Here is a 23,604-nt window from a genome sequence, read left to right as displayed (position 1 = left end):
AGTTGTGCATATGGGCCTTCCATTTGTTCTCCTACCCTGGTTAGTTCCAGTTTATCCTCTTAAAACAGTAGTGAACACCATTACATGAAATCTCTTCAGTTATTTTGGCAATCTGTCACCTTTATTGCGTAGAACATCAGTAGACTGATGTGTTTCTTAAAAATCTTTGGGAACCCTCTCTTCATGGTTTTGCATCAGAAACCTCCAAGATGAGTAATGTAAGAAGATGAAGATGTAGCCAATGTCTAAGCTTAAGGGAAATAAGTCAAGTCCCTCAGCCAATAGGAAGCCTGGAATTTGGCCCACCAAGGCCATTTTTAAATCCAGAATTGAGGTTTAGGAATGCCATTAACTTGCAACCCATGAAAAGACAACTGATTTGCTATATGGAACTGAAGAACAGCTTTGGATATATTAACTCAATCAATAAAGGTTTATCTGATAATCAATTAGCATTTAACCATGATTAATTACGGACAAGCTGAAAAAGTTCACCATTAGGACATTGGAGTAGTGCCTGCTGATAATGGGACTTTGCAGTCATATGTGAATAATAAATTATAAATCAGTCACTTCAAGCAATAATAGCAATCTGCAGCTTTACTAATAACTTGGCTACATTTTTAAATTAGTTTAAAAGTACAATGATAAAAATGAACAATATCTATCACCAACGTGGACATTTCGGGATGATTTCAAAATTTTGAATACTAGAGTGTACGTGGGGTTCCAGCCCATTGTTTTGCCACTCACATTGGGTCAGCTCAGGATCACCAATTAACCCAATACAAACACATCTTTAGGGATGTAAGAAGAAAACTGGACAACCTGGAGAAAAATCCACACAGTCACATGGAGAGCATGCAAACTTTGTGAACTTCTGGGTAAGGCTTTTGACCCTGGGTAGCTGGATTCCTGAGGCAGAAATGTTAACCACTGCAATGTCCCAATAAATAATGTGAAACACAATATGGAATTTAAATATTGTTTTCTGTTCAGTTAAATACACGGTGTAGTTCAGATCCTGGAACTTGCAAGAACCTCAACTAAAAACAATTGTGCACCCCAAACTACTCACAGAAATTCAACACAGTTTAGATGTGTCAGAATGACTCCATACTATTTTCTACAGTGTCTGTCACAATATTAAAAATACACAATGTCATATCAAAGAGAAAATAAAGCCTCATTTGTCACTTTGTGTCCACCACAATTTTAATAAACCAATGTCAGGACTTGTCCCCAACATGGATAATAAATCATTTCTATACTTAAGCATTCAGGTAATAAATGTGTGCAGTTTGCATCCATCTACCAGTCTTCTAAATCAGCACAGCAATACTGATACTGTAAGGAAACAAAATGAGCTGATCCAACTTCTTTAAATTGCATAATGCAATAACAGCTTTAATGATTAATATTATTTTAGTTATAAGCTTTGAATATTTTCCATAATATATGTAAATTATTTAAAATAAAATAAGTACCCCAAAAAGATTCAAGATGCTTGAATCTTATTTAGTAGAACAACTGAGAAACAGCAGTTTAAAAATATGAAATGTAAAACGAGGAAACTAATGGATAAAATTCCGTTTAAAGATAAGCTTTAAGGAATATATCAGTATAATCTATTAGAGCTTTTTAACATTGCATTATAAAATGACTTCAGGTTTAATTCTTCAAGGCATATTATAGAAAAAAACATTTTTTGTTTGTAGTTTTTGATTAGGAAAAACAATTATGTTCAATGAATCAAAAATGTATTTTATAAGCCCCAAGTGACTCATTAAATTGTGGTTACCATAGCAAAATTCTACATATAGTGACTTTCATCTGTGTGCATTACCATGGCAACCTGGCAAGGCTGTCGGGCAGGCTTCACTTGTGAAGTATGGGCTTCAGTGAACTTCATGCTGCAGATTTTGACGTTGTCTGACAACACTGACTCATAGCTTTACAATAAATTTCAGACTCCTGGACATGAGCACACATACTTTATACAGCACGCAAGGGGCACCCAACAGATTAACTGACAAAAAGTAAAGAAAATGCCGTCATCATTTCTGTTTAAATATAACTCAAATTTTGATAGCAGCAAAAAATACAACAATATACTTATACACAATTGATATGTTATTTAAGCAACTCAAAACTTCAAAATGACTCTGTTCAATAGCATTTAATAGCGATCCAAATTAAGCTAAAATAAAGATTAGTCTTCATGTCTGCCTAAAGACTATTATGTATCAGACGCTGACTTGTACATGTGATTTTCAATAATTTTTTTTTCAATAAACATATTGATAGGAGGGGCGGCACGATGGCGCTGTCGTAGCGCTACTGTCTCACAGTAAGGAGACCTGGGTTCGCGTCCTCTGTCTTCCCTACGTGGATTTGCATGTTCTCCCCGTGTCTGTGTGGGTTTCCTCCGGGTGCTCCGGTTTCCTCCCACAGTCCAAAGACATACAGGTTAGGTGCATTGCAATCGTAAATTGTCCCTAGTGTGTGTGCCCTGCGGTGGGCTGGCACCCTGCCCAGTGTTTGTTTACTGCCTTGCACCTTGTGCTGGCTGGGATTGGCTCCAGCAGACACCCGTGACCCTGTAGTGAGGATATAGCAGGTTGGAAAATGGATGGATGGATATTGATAGGTCAAGACAGAACTGGAACTATATTGGCAGCAGACAGTGTAAGGAAAAATTAACTCAGGGAAGGAATTTATAATTAAAGTAATAGTATTTTGATTGTTTTTGGTATTTATTTGCCTCCTTTACACTTTTACATTTTCATAAAAACATATTAGGCAATTTGAACGAAAGCGCATGAGACCAACCTGTTAAGAAGGTCCACAAATAAAAACCACAAAAATGGGTCCAGTCTCAACTGGGGAAAAAAAACACCAGCAAGTCCCTAAACCTAACATATCCATACTGGGATTATACACAATACAGTATGTTTCTGTAGTGTTTAATGATTTTATGTTAGCATTAATGTTCTCACTAAGCAATGGAATTTGTTTTATCCAATGAAACATGCTATCTAAACTGAATATTTTTTAAATTACTAATTCCATCCTAAACAACCTCTTATCAACATTTATGTTATTTCAAATAATATGATTCAAACATTAAAATAAATACATCTAAATTTTAGATCCTTTTAGCACACAATAAACACCTAAACACCTGATGCTGCAGGTCAAACTGAAGCTACATTGAAATCCTGGGACAACATCATTTAAATCATATTTTAGTCTAAAGGCATGCATGTAGGCGATTTGCCCAACACAATATCTCTTCCCTGGGTTCTCAGGTTTCCTCCTGGGCCAGTATGGGTGAATCTGATTTGTTTGGGTTTGTAATTTTCTTGGAGCTAAGAGGACAGTCACTTATCAACCAATCAGATGAATTCTTATCCTCTAGCTTCATTAAGAAAGGATTCCATGATGTCATACGAAATCCCCCTTTGGACTTGCTCATGTAAAATCATCCAAGAATTGAAGATAAATCTGCCATCATTTCAATGGTTGCAGCGAGCACAAATTTTTGACCATTATCAAATGTGAAATGGTATGCCATTGTGGATGCAGTCAATGCTTTTTGATGGCAGACAATGAAATATAAATTAAAGACGAGGAAATATAAATGACTGCCCTGAAAAGAAAACTTAAATGTTGTCTCAGGAATCAAAAATTCTGGTGAATATCACATTGGCTGACCTCCAGTATGAGTAAATGTTAGTTTGCAGTTGACTCGTCTCCCATCCTGGCTTAAATTCCTCTTTAAGCTTGATGTGTCTGGGATAGGCTCTGTCACCTAGCCAACCGTGCAGATCTCGATATATTAGGTAAATCTTTGGAAATTCATGGCTTTGAAAATTCTATTTTACAAATAGATATTAACTCATGTTAAAAATAGGAACAATTGTCAATGTTATTATTGAGTAGGATATTCTTATAGGCATAGTCAAACATGACAGCAATTGTATCATAACATGACAGTTCCACCTTCTGAACTTGACATGAACAAAGTAACTACAAGACTAGACTAGAATACAAAAATAACAGCTATGTTTTTCTGCATTGTTCTGACTGTTCTGTTTAAATTATATAAATAAAATTCATGATTTTTACTATAGCCATAAAGAAATAAAAAAAAAATCTGAAAATAAACTTGCTACAAAATTACTACTGGTTTCTCCCAAAAACCTTAAGAAGTTGAACTACTAAACAGCGCAATATAATATATGGACAAGCCTTTCACATCTCAGGTCTGGTCCTCAAAAATAGCTATAATTACTCAACATAAATAATTAAAACAGTTTGAAAGAACTCTGGCTCTCTTTCTTTCTGGAAACTTTCAGGAATGATTTGCAAAGTTATACGATCTAAATTGTAACATTTTAAACGATGAAATAAGTTTTTGATCTTGGCTTGATTGACATACTTTATGTATCTGCCCAGCAATACTGATAGGAGTCAAATGTTCCTTGTTCCATTCATCTTTAACAAGAGGAAGGATGTGTAGACCAAGTATATGACTCACTGAATGACAGCTCTGGAAAAAAAAAAACTGACATTCTTGGGACAAGGAGCTGGGAGATCATGTGGGACTCTAAAAATTATCAGCTTGGACCAACACAGGCATCATGTCTCTTGAGGGCCATGGTTTTTGTTACATAGACATTCTTAATTAGAAGTCTACTTTTGCTATTTTCAATACATACTGTATCATTTTGTGATAAGGCTTCAGCTGCTACATCTGTTTTCTTAGAAAGTCAACTACTTTTTTAGACCCTCTACCCTCATCTTGCTTTCTACTTTATTTTGAAATACCTTTTATTAAAATTGTTTATTTATAACCAACCATCATAAATGCAAGTATTATAAACTGCTCAAAAAATTAAGGGAACACTTAAATCACACATAGGATCTAAATGAACAAGATATTCAAGTGGAAAATCTTTACTAATACTGTATAATTCGCTGAGAACAAAATGATGTAACAGTGGTCAATGGAAACCAAAATCACCAGCCCATTGAAGGCTGAATTCAACATTACACTGAAAATCAAAGTCAAAAATTGAAGTCACAGGCGGATCCAGCTTGTATGAATTTCATCCAGGCATCTCGTAATGTGACTAAGCAGTATGTATGACCCCTAGTATTTTGTGAAATGTGCAGCAAGGACATGAGGCTGTGGACCACTGCTTTGAGTAACAGTAAATATTGCTTTTGTGTGACATGGGCTGTTCTAAATAACATTTCCCATGGTGTATTTTTAATTGTTCTTTGTTATTTTTTGTATTGGACTGTATTCTTATCAGACTTAAAGCAGGTTGTGTTGGTATGGTCTATAAAAGAGTGTTTTTAAAATAAATATCTATTGACTTGTTTAAGGGGTATAGTGGTTAACACTGCTGCTTTACAGATTCTTAGTCTCCGATTCAAATCCCAATCCAGGCACTGCCAACATAGTCTGCATGTTCTCCATGTGTCAGTGGGAGAATTTCTCAGAATAATGTGGTTTTCTTCCCACATCCCAAAGATATGAAGGTTGGACTAATTAGTATATTGTCTAAGATTGACAGAATATACTCTTGTGAAGAACTGGTATCAACATTTTGCGTATGCGTTCATGGATATGCTTCGGTACCTTGTAGCTCCTAAACTGAAATAACTGAGCCTGAAAACTAAATGAAAGTAAATATTTGAAATGTGGCAAATTATGTTTTCCACAGTATAAATCCTATATCACTCTTTCACAGTCTTATGGCTCTTCATGTCGATGGTATCAATGCAAACCAAAGTTTAACTTAATAGTTTTCTGGAGACAGAGAAGACACATACCATAATATTTATTTCCTGCGATTTAATAAATTGTACTTAATAAATGGAACTTAAGGTTCGAAACAGATGTTCTCTTTTGTGATCTGTTTTGAGTATGATGTAGTACTGTATGCCTTATTTATATATCTTCATGGTAATGAATTTTTTAAATATCATTTGTTACTGTAAAAAAACTATCATTTACAACAAGCTATTAAAAACAAGTTTCATTCTGAAACATCTGGTCACTTACACTAGTGAGGTGTTTTATAGTTTATTGTTTTTCACTCTTCTGATTCCTCCATTTATATTGTATACTTACAAGATATGCCAAATTCAAATGCCTGTCGTATCGCTTGGTTTTTGGCATTTCCAGGAATGTTATCTCCAATTCCAATAGTGCTTAGTGAGATAAAGCAAAAGTATAAAGACTCCATGAAACTCCAGTCTTCTACTTGTGTAAAGATTCCAGCAGGAATGATGAAGAAGCAGGTAACAACCAGAGTCGACAGTAGCAGAGTGCTTAGCAGTTTGATGGTGCCAACTGAGTAACCCCAGCGTGTGTGGACATAATTTATGGGTCGCCATATGAGATACAACATCAGGTTCTGTATGATACAAGCTAGCAAGAAAACTGAGAAGGGAATTCCCAGCAAGCTGTAGATTATGCAGAATACTTTTCCACCATCTGAAATGGGTACTGTTTCACCATAACCTGACATGAAAAAATAAAAAACAACATTTAGTATAGCTCGTCATATACTCACATGAAGAAAATAGATACTAATCAAGAACAAATCAGCTTCATGTTTAAAATTTCAGTGACAAAATCCTATAACAGATGTTAAGGAGGCTAGCTACTCCTGATGCCAGCTGAGCTTTAAGAGGAGGAGGAGGACGAGGACAAGGAGCCTTTCTTAAGTAAAACAGCATAAGGCCCTAAATTGGAGTAAGAGTTAGAACAGGGCAGTAGACTGGATTGATATAATGTGCTCAACCGTTACTTGTTCCAATGTGGTAATTACTTCATAAGTCAGCAACATTCTGATATTTAAGTATTAATGTTAGGAAGAAGCCAGCAATGTGTGCAAAGCTGAATTCATTTAAAACTTACTCTACAAAACAATCAGTGAAACTATGTTGTATTGCAACCAGTATAATTTGAGCCACTGACAAATCAAGAAAGGTGTTTAGTTCCTTTCACATAAAGACAACATTCCCTCCACTTGCCCGCTCCATGATCCTATTCATATAGTTATCAATTATTGGTAACATTTTTGCTCGAGACGTCACTCTTTGTCCCACCCACTATATCACTCTCATCCCTGCAAGTGTTGTCACTTGTGAGGTTTACACTATGCTATAACAGACAAAGCAAGAGGAAATGGGATGGCGGTGGATGTGGCACTATCAGCAAGTGACCTGCTACAGGATCTTCAGAAATGCTGAGAGGGCAGCAGCATCAGCACAAGATGCATACAATGGCAGAAAATGACCAACCAAAATATTTTTTAAATCCCAAAACAACACTTTTTTGTGAGTTTTGCAATTGCAAAATCACAAGAGATGGACATTTTAGTGTCAATTGCACAAAACTGTACATGAAACAAAACTTGGATGTTAAGTCATCACTAGTTAAAATGTATTTGACATTTTTCACATAAGTTTGATATGCACTAAGGAGAGTTACCTATTATGTTTTCTCTCCATTTACACAAGTGGTCAGAGCTTATCCTTGCAGAAGCCAATCCTAGATGGATGACCATTACATTGTAGGGGGCACATCACTAACCAATCAACATTCACCCAGGTTTATTATATAAATGATAATTAAGTTACCACTTTAGTCTTTAATGTTGAACTCTGAGAGCCGACAGAGACTCAGATACAATTTCATGCAGATGGCAACTTGTCTGATAATCCAACTTTGGTATATGAAATTATAAGGTAAGAGTAATCAAACCACCCCGATATGAACCATTTAAACTGTACATCTGCTCATGAGTTTCCTCTCTTTCTTTCTTTTTTTTTTTTATAATTTTATTGATTTTATTGAAATCACACAACATTCCATACAAATAGATCAATTTTACAAGAATAGGATTAAAAACAAATCAACCCCCACTCCTGAGAAAGAGAGCATGGACGGCAGAATAAATCTTAAAGCTAGTAAAATAAGTAAATAGATAAATTAATAATTGAAAATAGATAAATGGAGAAGAAAAAGAAATGGGGAGAGAATCTGCTTCCTCAGAGCTTTAAAAGCTTATTCTAAAATATTATTGATTAGATCCTGCCAGGTTTTGAATAATTTCTGCACAGATCCTCTAAGTGAGAATTAGATTTTTTCCAGTTTCAAATAGTATAAAACATCAGTTATCCACTGACTTAAAAGAGGAGAGTTAGGATTCTTCCAGTTTAGCGAGATAAGTCTGCGTGCCAATAGTGTAGTAAAGGCAATCACAGTTTGTTTGTCCTTCTCCACTTTAAGCCCATCTGGAAGAACACCAAACACAGTGTTAATGGGTTAGGAGGGATTGTGACACCAAGGTTGTCTGAAAGGCACTTAAAAATGTTGGTCCAGAATGATGTTAATTTGGTGCAGGCCCAGTGAGGCTGGAACTTGATTGCAGCGTCCGCAGCTTGGATCTTGCCCTGGAAACATTTTGGACAATTTTAAACGAGGCAGATGTGCTTGATATATAATTTTGAGTTGAATAATTGTATGCTTTGCACATATGGAGCTCAAGTGAATTCTCTGCATTGCTCTGCATTGCTATCTTCCACTCCTTTGCTGAGATATGCTTTGCACATATGGAGCTCAAGTGAATTCTCTGCATTGCTATCTTCCACTCCTTTGCTGAGATGTTGAGTGATAGATCCTTTTCCCACTGTCCTCTTGGATCTTTGAAAGAGAGGGACTGTAAAATAATTTTATATATTGCAGAAATGCTGTCTAAGTCCTCGAAACAAAGCAATATTTTTTCCAGCATAGAGGGAGGTGGGAGGTGAGGAAAATTGGGCAGGTTCTGTTTAACAAAGTTTCTAATTTGAAGGTGAGTTTTCTCTCTGTCAAATGCAAAGGTTCTGAAGTAGAAAAAGAAAGTTGCATTTAAAGTACAGTGATGGGGAAATCCAGAAATAACATGTTGTACTTTCATTTACAAACCCTAGGACTGATCTTAACAAGAAGAAGGTTAAATTAGAACCCTAGGAAAAGCCCACAAAAACTTTATTTGTTTCTCACACTCTAAAAAAAGACCATAACTTAGCAACTAACATAAATAACAAATAAGGGAAATAAACCAGGGCCAAAGGACAATTCAAAAATGTACACACATACACGCTAATGAGCAAAATGCTCATAATAACTTAGCAAACCTTTTAGAAGAGCACAGCAAAAATGTCAGGAGTAAAAGTAATCAGCACAGTACAGAAATGCTGACCTAAATGTAACCTAAACTAAAGATAATCTTGTGCGCATAGCAGAAAAATCAATGGAATAGAATACAGCAGAATGCAGACTATACATCATATGCAGCATACAACATGATCGGCCCTGAGTAGAGGACCTGCTGTAGGTGTTCGGTAGGATCAGAAATCCTGCAAAACATCTCATAAGTATTAAAGAAATGACAGTGTCACACACAACATCAAACAATTCTAGACAAAATGCAGGTCAGTCACTTTGCTCCAATTCATATCAGAACAGGTTATGTTGTAGAAATATTCATCTTGAAGGAAGCCCTAGAGTCTGTAATAATGGTTCTTAACCTTGGGGGGTTATAGCAAGAGGTATAGTAGTTATGCTCACTACTCAGAGAGCAGTGACATGTTGCATGTTGATTAGCACATGTAAGCAAGAATTTCACTTTGCTCTGTATATGTGACAATTATGACCCTATACTGTAAATATTCAATTATCACTAGTTAATATGTTGCTGAGTTTGTGAATAAACTAGCTTTACATAGATGGGTTTTCTATCTTTTAAATATTTATCAACAGTATATCGACACATTTACAATAAGTGTAGCTAGCTTGTGCTAAATAATTGATCATTTTATTTAAAGATGGAGTATAACAGTAAAGAACAGGTGCAAAGATACATTTATATAACAATTCTTGATACATTGCTGAAAAAATGGACAACAGTAAAAGAAATTGTGGAGAAAAAAATGGATGCATTGGTATAATACTAAAGGGCAGGTGCAATGCAATGTTTAGTTAAGGTCCACTGGAGTGTGGTACCTGGAGGAATGGTCTTACTGTTACACTCAGCATGTTCTTAGCTGTAAAAGACCATTGGTCATCTTGGGTACTTATGATTCAGAACCACAAGAGGGCAGTGTGGTTTTTTTAATTTATTTTATTTAAAAAAGGTTGCCCAATGTGCAAATACTAAACAAATGACATGGTACAAGATATGCATTTAACGATTAAACCTTAATTATAGTTAAAATTATAAATATTCATTGCACTATAATGAGTATTTTATTTACAATTTATTGAATAAAAGAGAGCTATTAGTGTCATTTACTAAATGCCTATTTTCTGAAGTATTTCTGACCTGGAAATTGCATATTAATGTGTGACTTTTTATTTTGCGTAAATGCTAGTAAATTACAACATCATTTCAATATATGTAAGATATAATAATAAACAGTAGTCTGTAACAGAGTCTGAGGACCTCACCCATCCATTCAGTATTTTGCTTAATTCAGTCTGTAGACTAAAGCATATCCTTGAAGCAAAGGCTATGGCCACCACAGAGCAAACTTATGCACACTCCTACCTTCACTCATATAGGGACAATTAAAAGTCACAAAATAATGAACACCTATGTCTTTTTGAACACAGGAGAAAGACCAGAATACCTGGATACACACGGGAAGAGCATGCAAACTACATCAATGCATAGCCTGTGCTATTTGCCTATCATTCTGAACCTGGAGGACAATAACGCTAACCACTGTGTTCCTGAGGATTCCTGAAAAGATGATTTAGAAAAGGATTTATATAAAATGGAACAAAAAAAATTCAAGTTAACAAAGTACAAATTGTAAAGTTCTTTAATTTATGCTTAGGTTGCTGACTATGCAGGATACGTTGGTATCACAACTGACAATAGTGCCAGAAAGTAGCAAACTGTTGCATAATGGTCAGATATGTTAGTAAGAATTACACTATACTCCAAGTAACTCTGTGAAAAGGTGACTCAAAAGCACAAGTCAGGAGATCAATGCAAGAAAACACCTTAGTCACTGACTATCCATTGGACTTCAGTTAATCAAACACTGAGAAATGGGAAAATGAAGCAAAGCCATAAATGAGGCTACTTCAGATGATCCAGAAAAAATAAGTGGTTGAGCAAGAAGACTTGTGAGGGAGGTTGCCTAGAGACCTGCGATAACCTCAGAATTACAGTCTGCGGTGGATAAGATTGGAGTGAATGTGCAGACAGCAAGTGTTATCTGAGTGTTTTACTAGTAGAAGCTTTATGAGAGAATGGCAAAGAAAATTGTTAAAATATAAAATGCACATGACATCTCGGCTAGAGTTTGCCAGAAGGCACATAGAGACTCTGAACTCAGCTGGAAGAAGGTTCTGTGGTTTGATTAGTTTTTTTGGCCATCAGATTAAGCAACCATGTCTGAACATTGCATATTTGTAAATACACACCATTTCCACTAGAGAGCATGGTGGTGACAGCATCATGTTGTGGTGATGCACTCTGCAGCAGGCCCTTGACAGCTTGTGAGGGTGGAGGGTAAAATTAATGTAGAAAAATATGGAGAAATCCTGGAGGAAAACCTGATGCTGTCTACAAAAAACTTCACCTTGGAAGAAGATCTGTCCTCCAGAAAAACAACAAGTATAAGCATAAAGCCAAAGCTCCACAAGAATGGCCTAAAAACAGTGACCTGGAGAGACAGAGTCAGATCTCAATACAACTGAAAATTTTTGACTAGACAAAAAAGGCTGTCCAACCATGATCACCTTGCAACCTGATGGAGCAGTTTTACAAAAAAGAATTTGGTTAAATTGCCGTGTCCAGATGTGCAAAGCCACCAGAGAGACCTGTGCACACATGGCTTTCATGGATGCTTTCTACTAAATACTGACTTGAAGGGGAAGAACACTTACGTGATCAATTATTTTGTGTTTTACATTTATAATTAATTTAGACCACTTTGCATAAATGTGTTTTTACACAGACTTTTTCTATTAATCAGTGTCAGGTCAGGTTGGGGAGCATACCACTGTGAAATCCACTGTGATTCAATGTTGTATAATAATGAAACATGAACACTTTTTATAGGCACTATACACATATTTAGGATAAGGGAGAAAATTAGAATAGCTGGAAAAATGCACTATGACACAGGGAGAATATGGACACTCCACATAGACATTGAATGGGCTGAAAATGGAAACCATAGCCTCTCAATGCTGTCCCTTATAAGGTTTGCATTTTCTGGTTGCTGATTCAGATGACAGCATTCCATACAGAACATACTAGGCTGTTCGATCATGATCACAATGTAACATTACAGAGCTTGAACAGGTCTGCAAAGAAGAATTTGGTTCAGTTAGTGTCCAGGGGCCTCATGTATAAACGGTGCGTATGCACAGAAATGTTGCGTAAGAACTTTTCCACGTTCAAATCGCAATGTATAAAACCTACACTCGGCGTAAAGCCACACACTTTTCCACGGTACCTCATACCTTGTTGTACGCAAGTTCTCCGCTCGGTTTTGCAGACTGGCGACACACAGTGTCAAAGCAGTGCTACTGTTCCTGTGTGGTTACACCTTATTTTCCTGACGCGGCTTTATAAATACAGTAATCCCTCGCTATACCGCACTTCGACTTTCGCGGCTTCACTCCATCGCAGATTTTAAATGTAAGCATATCTAAATATATATCACGGATTTTTCGCTGGTTCGCGGATTTCTGCGGACAATGGGTCTTTTAATTTATGGTACATGCTTCCTCAGTTTGTTTGCTCAGTTGATTTCATACAAGGGACGCTATTGGCGGATGGCTGAGAAGCTACCCAATCAGAGCACGTATTACATATTAAATAAAACTCCTCAATGATATACGATATGCTTCCCGCATGCTGCTTCGCACACTTAAAAGCTCTAACAGCCCATATAATTTTTCATTGTTTGCTTTTCTCTGTGTCTCACTCTCCCTGAGAAATACAGGCAGATACTTATCCATCATGCAATACCATCAGGGAGACGTATGATTGGCCCCATTATCTGCTCCTGACGGAGGGGGTGTAAGCAGAGGGGCTGTTTGCACAGTGACTGTTTGCTTAGAAGATACGGACGCGCCTGTAAAAAAATGCTGAAAAGCTACCTTCACATTGATCCTTTCATTGCGCCGCTTTATCGTGGTGCTTGCATACTTAAAAGAGCAACAGCCCTGTTGATTTTTGATTGTTTACTTTACTCTCACTATCTGACATTCTCCGCTCCTGACGGGCACCTTGAAGAGGAAGATATGTTTGCATTCTTTTAATTGTGAGAAAGAACTGTCATCTCTGTCTTGTCATGGAGCACAGTTTAAACTTTTGACTAAAGGGTGTTACTTCATGTCTAGAGGGCTCTAATAATGTTAAAAAACATATTTAGAAGGTCGTAAACAGGTTTTCAATGCTCTAACTGTGAAAATATTAGATTTATAAATAAAGAATCCTACTTCTTGGAAATCCTTTTATCTGTCTGGAGCAGATCAACCGCTATAAATGAGGGTTTACTGTATAACCGTGCGGAGAATATTTATAAACAGTGTGGGAGAGTTTCTAAGAGCTTAAATATATAAAAATAACCATACAAACATATAGTCTGTACTTTGCGGATTTTCACCTATCGCGGGGGGTTCTGAAATGCAACCCCCGCGATCGAGGAGGGATTACTGTACACTGAAACTAACCGCATATTGTTTATTAGTGTAATGCATCCAATTGTAATTAACTCGTAACAATATAATGGTCCAGGGAATAGCCATAGTATTCCAAATACCATAACTGCTTTAGCGTTGTTACTCTCACTGCAACTTCTTCTTCTTCTTTCAGCTGCTCCCGTTAGGAGTTGCCACAGCGGATTATCTTTTTCCATATTACTCTCACTGCACCACTCGGAGTATTTATATCACTGTATCTGAGTGTGAATCACAGCAGCACCTGATCGGAAAGAGAATTATCGGTATACAGCTTCAAGGACACGCTACCTCTGCCACGGCAAAACGTTTCAAAGCCTTTCTTGTACAGACTTCGTGGTTCAGAAACAGTTTCATCCCAAGAACTTTGAACGCACTTAATCAATTGCTCCTTGTAGAACTGTTTGCACTTATAAGTACAATCACCCCACTGTAAACTTGCACTACAGTTATAATATTACACAACCTGAGCCAGTTTATAAAGTGCGTATTTACATATGATGACGATATCATTTTTAAGATGAAATGCAGCAAAATATGTTTATTATACTGTAATATACAGATAAAACTTTAACTTAATTTAAATAATCTATATTCTTCACTGGGACTGTTGTGAAGGATAGAATAATTAAACATGCACTACGAAGATATTTCAATGTTCCTTAAACGTTTTGAAAAATCGGCAGTCTAAGCTTACAGATGGCTTAACGTATATTACAGAGCTGATTGTATGGCGATCGGTTACTTGGAGAAAGAAAAACAAGGAGTGCAGGGGCGGCTACGCCAATATATATTGAATATAAAACAGAAAGAGAAAATAACAACACAGCTAAAAATGCAGCGCCAAATTTCGGCAAAAGTTAAATGCTTATGTCATGAGCACGAGGCGGCTATGCAGTGTCCACAACGGACGTGGCCATCCACCGTGCATAAGATACCATATTGACATCGGCGGGTGAAGGGGCCACCGATTCTTCCTCTGCCCAGAGCCACCACAAACCTAGAGCCACCCCTGAGTACTGCTGCAATAAATTATTTCATCAAAGGTCGCACACAATCACTGCGGCGTGAAACCCATGTTTAATAAAGTGCTTTAACTCTTATCATCATGAAAATGATATCACGTATACATCTCAGTATTTTAGTTATTCAGAGCTGTAATATCACAAATGTAATGGATTCTGTGTCCAGTTGGAGGAAGAGAGCCGGTTTAAGAAGCAAGTAGTGATTTACACACATAGAGCACATAGAAGATCAAATACAAAACAAAGCATTTAACGTGCTACTTTAATTATGATATGATTTAAGAAACTGGTTAATTAAACGATTTTAAGATGAAGTTTATGATGTTCTAATTTAATGACAAAATAAACTACATGATTAAAGTGGAAATTTCGAGGTTGAAGTTGACATTTCGTGCTTTTTCCCCACTGTGTACCTATTTTTTCTCTGTACCCTAATAAGCTTTCATATGACACTCAGACAGTGGGCTACAACTCGCCTTTTCATGGCAACTCTGATATGTGACTTGTTTTTTATTTCCGGCACTGTGTGATTTTGTGAACGTGAGCTTTCAAGTTTCTCCAACACGCTATGTCACTCAATCAACTTCCTTTTGTTGATTATACCACGGTTTATTTGAACAAATAGTATGTTTTTCCTTTGCCTCCACTTGGTATTCGCTGAAATTCTTATATTTTCCCCCGTGCTTTTCCCATTGTCTTTTCACAGAAGGCTGAGTTAAGGGCGATTAATATTGATTTTCATATTCAAAGAGGCGTAATTCTGGGAGGAATTGGGGCATTACATAAAACGCGTGCACGAGCGTTACTTTTCACGTTGATCGGGATTTATGTAGCGGAAGAACGTGGAAGTTGGAGTATGCACAGAAAAATCCAGATGCAGGAATCTGTGCATACTCCAACTTCCACATTTCGGCTTTTGTGCTTATGCCATGTTATTGTGTGAATTCTACGCACGCGTTATACATGAGGCCCCTGGTGTTTCCTGTCTTGCTATATGGTTGTACTGGGCTCTTTTGGTACTGTGTTTCTTTGACAAATCCTTGGGTAACACTGGTTTGACTTTGTGTCGAATAAGCAGTTGATCATAGAGTCCCTAATGAGGCACATTACCTGCATTGTGAGGGAGTGTCAGTTATGGCACCATGTGGCGTGATTCACAGAGGGTGATCCGGCTCACAGGATCCTCATTGTTGAGGTCAAGCAGGTGCCCACATAACATCTGGCTGTGGCAGATAGATGGTAATTTCCAGAGGGTGGGACTGGACCACGTGTCTGCCTGAGGGGTTGCCAAACAGGATCCCGAGGTGTTTTCATTGTGGGGTGAGTGCAGCAATGCGCTGTACCAGTGTACACTCCCCAACCTGATCTGACCTGAATCGATTTCAGCGTTGTGGTGGGTTGGAGCCCATCTGGCATAAGGCAGGAAATAGCAGCCCTGGACAGTAAGCCCTTTGCAGGACCCAAAAATATAAGTAGAGAGCAAAACTATTGTAATAACTATTGTAAAAAGCACAATAACTAGCAGCAAATCCATAAAATTGTAGGAAAACAGAAGATTTAAAGATATCCTTTTTTTTTTTTTACTTGACATTAATCAAATTGTGCACGCCTTCCACCAGAGCAAGACTACTTTGGACTACAGTAGACCCTACTGACTGCTGGGTCATGTTGACTTAACAAGCATTCTGTTTCACTTTAAACAAAGATAAATGATTCAAAAACATCACATAATCGCACAATCACACAATAAGAAACTAGTAATTAAAATGTTCCATTTAAATTTCTAAACTTTTAAAAAATCAAGCATTTTGTTTGCTTTTGCAGCCATTCTGCTGAAATGTCTGCATATTTTCTTATTTCACTCATGTTTATAATAGGGAATTTGCCGATACAGCAGAGAATGCCATCTTAGAGGCTCGATTTTTTCCTTTTCACAGGTCCTCGCTGCATCATTGATGATTTGCACATACAGCTGGGCTCTCTGGAGGAATGCCAAGTTGTTTAAGGCTCCCACTGAATTTTCCTGTTTATTCTAAAGGGGAAAGGTCCAGAGAGCTTACTTTTGCTGTAACATGATCCAACTTCAAAAAATGTTTAATAATTGTGGTGTTAAAAATGCATAGAAAACAAACTTTGAACCATTTAAAGTGAATGCCAGAAAGCTATTAGGCACCAAAAAGCAAGTTCTTTCATTTACAGAGCTTATTAAAATATACATGAAAGACTACACTTACGGTAATTTATATTCCACAGCTGACCACAAACACCATGCACCTCTACAATGGGAATGACACAAAATGTGTCAGCTTTAAAAAAAGGCCTTACAGGAATTTTGGAAGGAGAAACTATGCAAAACAGACTTGCCTTTGAAAGAGCACTCACTGAGTTATTTAATCAAAGTTAGACTCCAATATCTAAAGATTTCATTCTGTAGGGTTGAGGCATATGATATAATGAAAAGGAAAACAACTTAAGTTGTCGAATTTTAAAGTCATTATTCTTTAGCCTTGAAACTAGAGTAAGAAGTTGTAAGAAAGACATTGGATGAAGGGGCTTCTCTTAAAACAAAAGTAGTTACAGCTAATAGATGCTCATTATGACTCAGTAATACCAAGTCTTCTCTTAAATTAGAAGGCTATGTAGGTGGAAAATTACAAAATTACACATTCACTGGCTGTTGGTGTGCACTGATAGCATTAATTGCTATTAAAAAAAGCTGTTTTCTTTATTCTTAGACGGAAACAAAAACTATTTAGAATTATTATTCCGGTCCGTAAGAACTCAAATTTATAATATAAATAACAATAAAATGGTTGTTGGATTACTATAATACTAAAGTAAATATGATCTATTTTCAATACATACGTAAATGCACTTCCACCTAATACCACTGGAGGACAGGCTGGCATTATCCAGGCTGGAAAATAAGTCCTTGGCTTAGCGAGCTGCTGCCAGACTCTCTTAATATCAGTTTCTTTTTGATTGGCCCTCTCTTTGGAATTCAGCCACTGTGCCTAAGATGATCAATCATCAAGTGGCATCTCAGAGCCATCTTTTCGTGGCACCAGTTAAACATTCGGCTCAAACGTAAAGCTATAACTCAAGGACTGACAACCTTGTGAGACTGAATTTGCACCAATGGTCAACCTAAAAGGATGGAGATATGTGCATCCATGAAACCATTGAAAATTTGTCTACTTGTACCATTTTTAAACACCCTAGCACACACTAACTTATTGTTTCACTGCTCCACATGGCCATAACTTCTGTTGTCCAAAGCAGAAACCCCAGTGCTTATAGGGTGTGGTCATAAAAAAGAACAATCCCTTCTACTCCAAAAAGTAACCGGTGCAGGTCTTGCAAAACAGAATGCTGTCCATAAAATGAGTTGGACTAGGGGTGCCATTAGTTCAAACCTTGATAAGACAGCAAGTGATTGAGCAGGAGAAGACCACCAGCCGACCCAGCAGGTGTAACTTTACAAGCAGCCAAGGACATTGTGCAGAAAATCCTTGAAGACAAAACTGCAGAACTGTCCACAACCAGAAGGTGAGACCAAGGTGAAGAAAGAGACAAGCTCCTGAACAAAGAAGGAAAGTGCACTGAAGATTCTTCAATGCTTCTAGAGGAAACTGACCAGGAAAGGAACAAAACATCACTTACATCAGACCAAAAGTTCACCTATTTTTATTTCAAGAGTTATTAATTGAAACTTAATAGATAGGTCAAAGCTAGCTAATGCATTATGACACTGGTGTCATTGTAAGTGGAAAGTAATAACCTTTGTGAAGGATAAGTTCTAGCTGTGTTATAAGTTTCTTTTTAAGTGCATTAAGAAAGTGCAGAGCAGCAACTCCCACCCACATACACATATAATCTGTGTGGCGGGAAGCAAACCAGTGCAAACAAGCTATGACTAAATGAATGTCATGGTGCAGGCAAAAGAAGCTTCATAACTAGGTAAAGAACTTATCTTAACCACATGAACTGAACGATCAGAATTCATAAGTTATGTGCCTTTTTCTATATCTCTATATATTTGCACATATCCACCTTATATTATTCTTATGTGATAAATAAATTGTATTATTTTGTTTACTTCAACAAGCATGTTTGTATTATTTGTAAAAGTAAGTCTCTCATGTTTATTTTATGGCATTCTACCTAAAACCTTCTTTAGAAATTGCAGTATATCCATTTTAGTTTTATACCACAAAACATTTGGATATGACATTTGATCCAATCTTTAAGATGCTCTAAATCCTTTTTCCCTAAGTATCCATCAGAATGCTACAAAATATGAAATGGTTTATCTGAGTGCCACATGAGTTGGAGCAGGGACAGGGATTATGTATGGGGTTTGAACCTTGGACATTTGATACATGAAGCAGCACTGAGAATGTGCCATTTCAGAATGCATAAAAATTGGGGATCATTTCCATTTTATGCACAAGATCGATATATGAATTCACTGTCTTGAATTTACTGACATTTTAATTTTGATATTTTCCAATTCCACCATTGCCTAACTTGCCACACTAAATACACTATTACACTTGAGATCACTTTCTACTTTTTTATGAGGATATGGGGTTTTGAAAATTTATTAAGCTTTGTTGATGTTGTTCCTTTTTGCTTCTGCTTTGATCCCTTTAATTTGTTTTTTTTTTGTTGATTTCTGGAGGCACAACATAAACCATATACTGCTGTGCTATTACTGTGTGGAGAGCTCATTTGGGAGCATCCTAATTTAGTTCTTTTGAAAATTTTAGATCTCACTTCTGTTTTTTTAATTGTTATTTGGTGCCCCCATTGCGGTGTGTGTTTTTATAACTGGCATCTCAATTTTTTCTATTATTTTCATGGGCATCACCATATCGTTATTATTAATACCTGTTGCTCTCATATAAGCCATCATTATAAAAGATGGCACCACACATTAAACAATTTCCAAAGGTTGAATCAACTACAATAAAATTATAAAGTTAGGAATTTCTTTAAACTTTAATAACCTCTCATATAAAGGCTACTACAAAAATATCTGTTTATTTTTTACTTTAATTTCAATTAGTGTCTTGGTTTTTGGTTTTCCTGCCATGTTTTGGTCTGTTTTGTGACCATTCTTCTGGGTTCCAATTTAAAATTTCTTCATTTCCCATTCATTAAATACCAAAAAGTTTGTCTGGACCCATCTACTTTCATAACACACAGTAAGTGTGTATGCTGAGGTTCACCTGTGATGTTACCTGTACCATTTAGTACAAAAGCAGGTGGCGTGCAGAGCTTTGTTTGCCACAACTTTGCAGAATGAATAAGACACTCTGACAGTCTTCAAAAGTTTAATTAAAATTGTACTAAAACCATTAAAAAGTTACTGCACAAAAATTCTGGCAATGAAAAAGAACTCTCTGTTTTCCCAGTAACAACAAAGGATTTAGTCATTCAGCTTTGTTTGGTCTTTTTATTGTTATGGCCAAGTCAGGATTCCTCCACTTGCTCAAGGTTAACATGTTTTTTTTTGGTCTTTTTTTTTCATTGTTGTTTACTGTTTTCTATTGTTTAATTTTTAATATTGTTCTGTTTATGTATTATTTGTGTAGCCTTTTAGGAAACATGTAAATACCAAAACATCAACATAAATACAGTAGGAAGAGCATGTATATGGTCTACTGATGCAGATTAGTACACATTCTTCATGTGATATTTTTTGAAACTGTCACCAACACACAGCCCAACTTCAGAAATGCGACAGTGGAAGTGTGTTTATTGCATAATTGTCTTATGTTTTTTCTGTTGCTTGCACATGAGGTCATAATATCAGTGTCTGATCTGCAACATGCCTATATGTAAATGTAAGCTGCCACAGAACAAGGCTTAATGACTTTTAGTGACACATTTTCTCAACATGGACATTGACAGTAGCTTGAACAGTACTTAGGGGGATAATGTTTTTCTTGCCCTTGCGCTTGATCACAATTATTTTGCCTTTCTGTCACACCAAAGTGAAATGTCACATTACTGAATTCAAGCATATAACGGTGCCTCAGTCACACAGGACCATATGTATCAGTTTTACTATCTGTGTTCATATTTGATGAATAATTCACACTGGCATCACTATCGCCTAATTTGAGCAATGGTTCACTTTCAGTTTACAGTAATCCCTCCTCGATCGCGGGGGTTGCGTTCCAGACCCCCCCGCGATAGGGGAAAATCCGCGAAGTAGAAACCATATGTTTGTATGGTTATTTTTATACATTTTAAGCCCTTATAAACTCTCCCACACTGTTAACATTATTAGAGCCCTCTAGATATGAAATAACACCCTTTAGTCAAACGTTTAAACTGTGCTTCATTACAAGACAGAGATGGCAGTTCTTTCTCACAATTAAAAGAATGCAAACATATTTTCTCTTCAAAGGAGCACCGTGAAGAGCAGATAATGTCAGAGAGAGCGCTCGCTAAGAAAAGCAAACAATCAAAAAATCAATACATGCTTTTAAGTATACAGAAGCACCGTGATAAAGCGGCATTTTGTAGAGGAGCGTCCTATCTTCTAGGCAAACAGCCACTGTGTAAACAGCCCCCTCTGCTCACACCCCCTCCGTCAGGCAGAGAGAGTGAGAAAGATAGAGAGAAGCAAACAAAACAAGCGCCACGCGGGAAGCATATCTTTTAGCATTGAGGAGTTTTAGTTAATATGTAATACATGCTCTGATTGGGTAGCTTCTAAGCCATCCGCCAATAGCGTCCCTTGTATGAAATCAACTGGGCAATCAAACTGAGGAAGCATGTAACCTAAATTAAAAGACCCATTGTATGCAGAAAGCGGCGAACCAGCGAAAAATCCGTGATATATATTTAGATGTGCTTACATTTAAAATCCGCGATAGAGTGAAGCCGCGAAAGTCGAAGCGCGATATAGCGAGGGATTACTGTATTCTAAAACTGGATTTACAGTTTTTTGTTTGCCACTGTGTGTTTCTTTGAAGACTCTGCAACAGTCATGAATATTGACAAGTTACCATAGAGTTACCATAATTTAGAAGAATGCATAAAAATTTTCAAGATTTTTTGAATCATTATGTTATATCATCCACTAGATGGTTGCAGGATTCTGTCCCAAGAGTAATTTGGGATTAACATTATAAAGGTAATGCTTAAGGTTAACACCAAGAATGATAGTTATGTACAGTATTATCTATTTTATTCGGTTTGGTTATTATTTAGTAACAATTTGTGTCTTGCAATTCTTGTTTCTTGTATTTTGTGTGTGGATCCCCAAGAGGCGTGGCCACCTGTCAGTCACCTTTTAGGGACTGCGCCTAGCTCAATAAAGGCAGACTGGGAATTTAAGTCCAACATGGTTGATTTTGAATGTGTTCTGGTGGATTAAGGTCCACCAGATTATTCTTTTTTTTATTTTATTGATTTTATTGTAATCATTCCATACAAATAGATCAATTTTTACAAAAAATAGGATTGAAAACAATATTCTTGAAGATTTTGAATAGGATTTTGCTTGACTTTTGGATTCTTTTTTTGCTCCTGTGTTCTTTTTATTGTATATTCCTTTTTCTGTCAATAAATTTTGCTTTTTTGAAGATTATGCATGGCCTTGATCTGCCAAGGATGAATGGTAATCCCTTCCCTTGTGGAGTATGATTCAGGATGACTTCTCTGGGTGTTTTTGAAGGCCTTACATGACCTTTGGCCATTTTTTGAGATTAAATTATAAATTATGCTTGTGGTTTTGCTTTGTTTGACGCTGATTAACAGAAAAATAATGTTTTTAACCTCTGAAAGGTGAACAACTAGGATATAGTGACCATAATATAAAACATTTCTCGTGCATAGTAAAGAACTATAGATGTTAAGTACTCTAAATTTTTAACCAACAGTCTAAAAATGGTACAACTGGAAGAGGGTTTTGAATTTGGAGTCTATTCATAAGCAGTGGAACAGGTTTAGTCTACAGTGTAAGACAAGAGAGGTTGGGAGCATGCGCTGATGGCGCATTGCCACACCCACCACGCGATGAACCACCTCAACAAGTTCATCATGAAATTTAGAAGCACTAAAATACTGAAGAGAATTCCACACAGGGCCGGCTGTACGCTGGGGCAAGAGGGGGCAATGCCCCCTTAAACAAACGCCCTGCCCCCTTAAATCAAACTTTTAGAAGTTGAGAAAGAAAATAATAGATTGCCCACAAACTGAATATGGACAAAATTTACTACATTAGCTGAAAAATCCACTGGAAAAAGCATAAATGAGATGATTGGTTTCACCTCTTGTTCGCTCTTTCCCTCCGTGCTTTGTTTGTCCGCAGCTCACACAGTACTCCGTAGAGATCACCCACTCACCCGCCCCCCAGCTAAACATCCAATCACTGTTAGTATGCAAATGACCCTGTTTCAGGTTTCTCAGTAGGCAGGGAAGAGCAAAATGAGTTGCGCAGCAGCGGAAGGTTTTGAGGAAGCAGCAAATCTCTGTCGTCAACATCACAGCGACTCGTGATATAATTAACAACTAAAAAATACATCTATAATTTGTACAGTTAATGGGGGACTAGTCCATTGTTCTCACAGTTTCAGTCTGGTAGAGAAGTGTTTCTTTCTCTTTTCCTCAAGCACCACTGTGTTTGCTGCATAGAGCCGACTGAGGACCTGTGTCTGTCTGTCAGACCCCGACACAAAGCCCCGCCTCAGCTTCAACTCTGCACTCAACAGTTTTCTCGTTTCATATACTGATGTAATCCCAGCGATTTTAGTAAAGATTATTCACTTTCCACCCAGCTTC

The 23,604-nt window shown here is 36.9% G+C and overlaps 1 protein-coding gene across 1 annotated transcript in view; it reads right to left on the bottom strand.

Moving 5' to 3' along the window:
* Positions 1-23,604, bottom strand: part of LOC120539784 (potassium channel subfamily K member 1-like) — a 67,921-nt gene that overhangs the window by 7,844 nt on the left and 36,473 nt on the right. Inside the window, exon 2 of the mRNA XM_039770167.1 lies at positions 6,149-6,541. Within this exon, the coding sequence (XP_039626101.1) occupies positions 6,149-6,541 (393 nt within the window). The remainder of the gene's footprint in view (positions 1-6,148; positions 6,542-23,604) is intronic.

The sequence above is a fragment of the Polypterus senegalus genome, chromosome 11, assembly GCF_016835505.1.
Source record: "Polypterus senegalus isolate Bchr_013 chromosome 11, ASM1683550v1, whole genome shotgun sequence".
In the NCBI taxonomy this organism is placed as follows: domain Eukaryota; kingdom Metazoa; phylum Chordata; class Cladistia; order Polypteriformes; family Polypteridae; genus Polypterus; species Polypterus senegalus.
The sequence above is the reverse complement of the archived record's forward strand: the minus strand, read 5'-3'. Positions and strand labels throughout refer to the sequence as shown.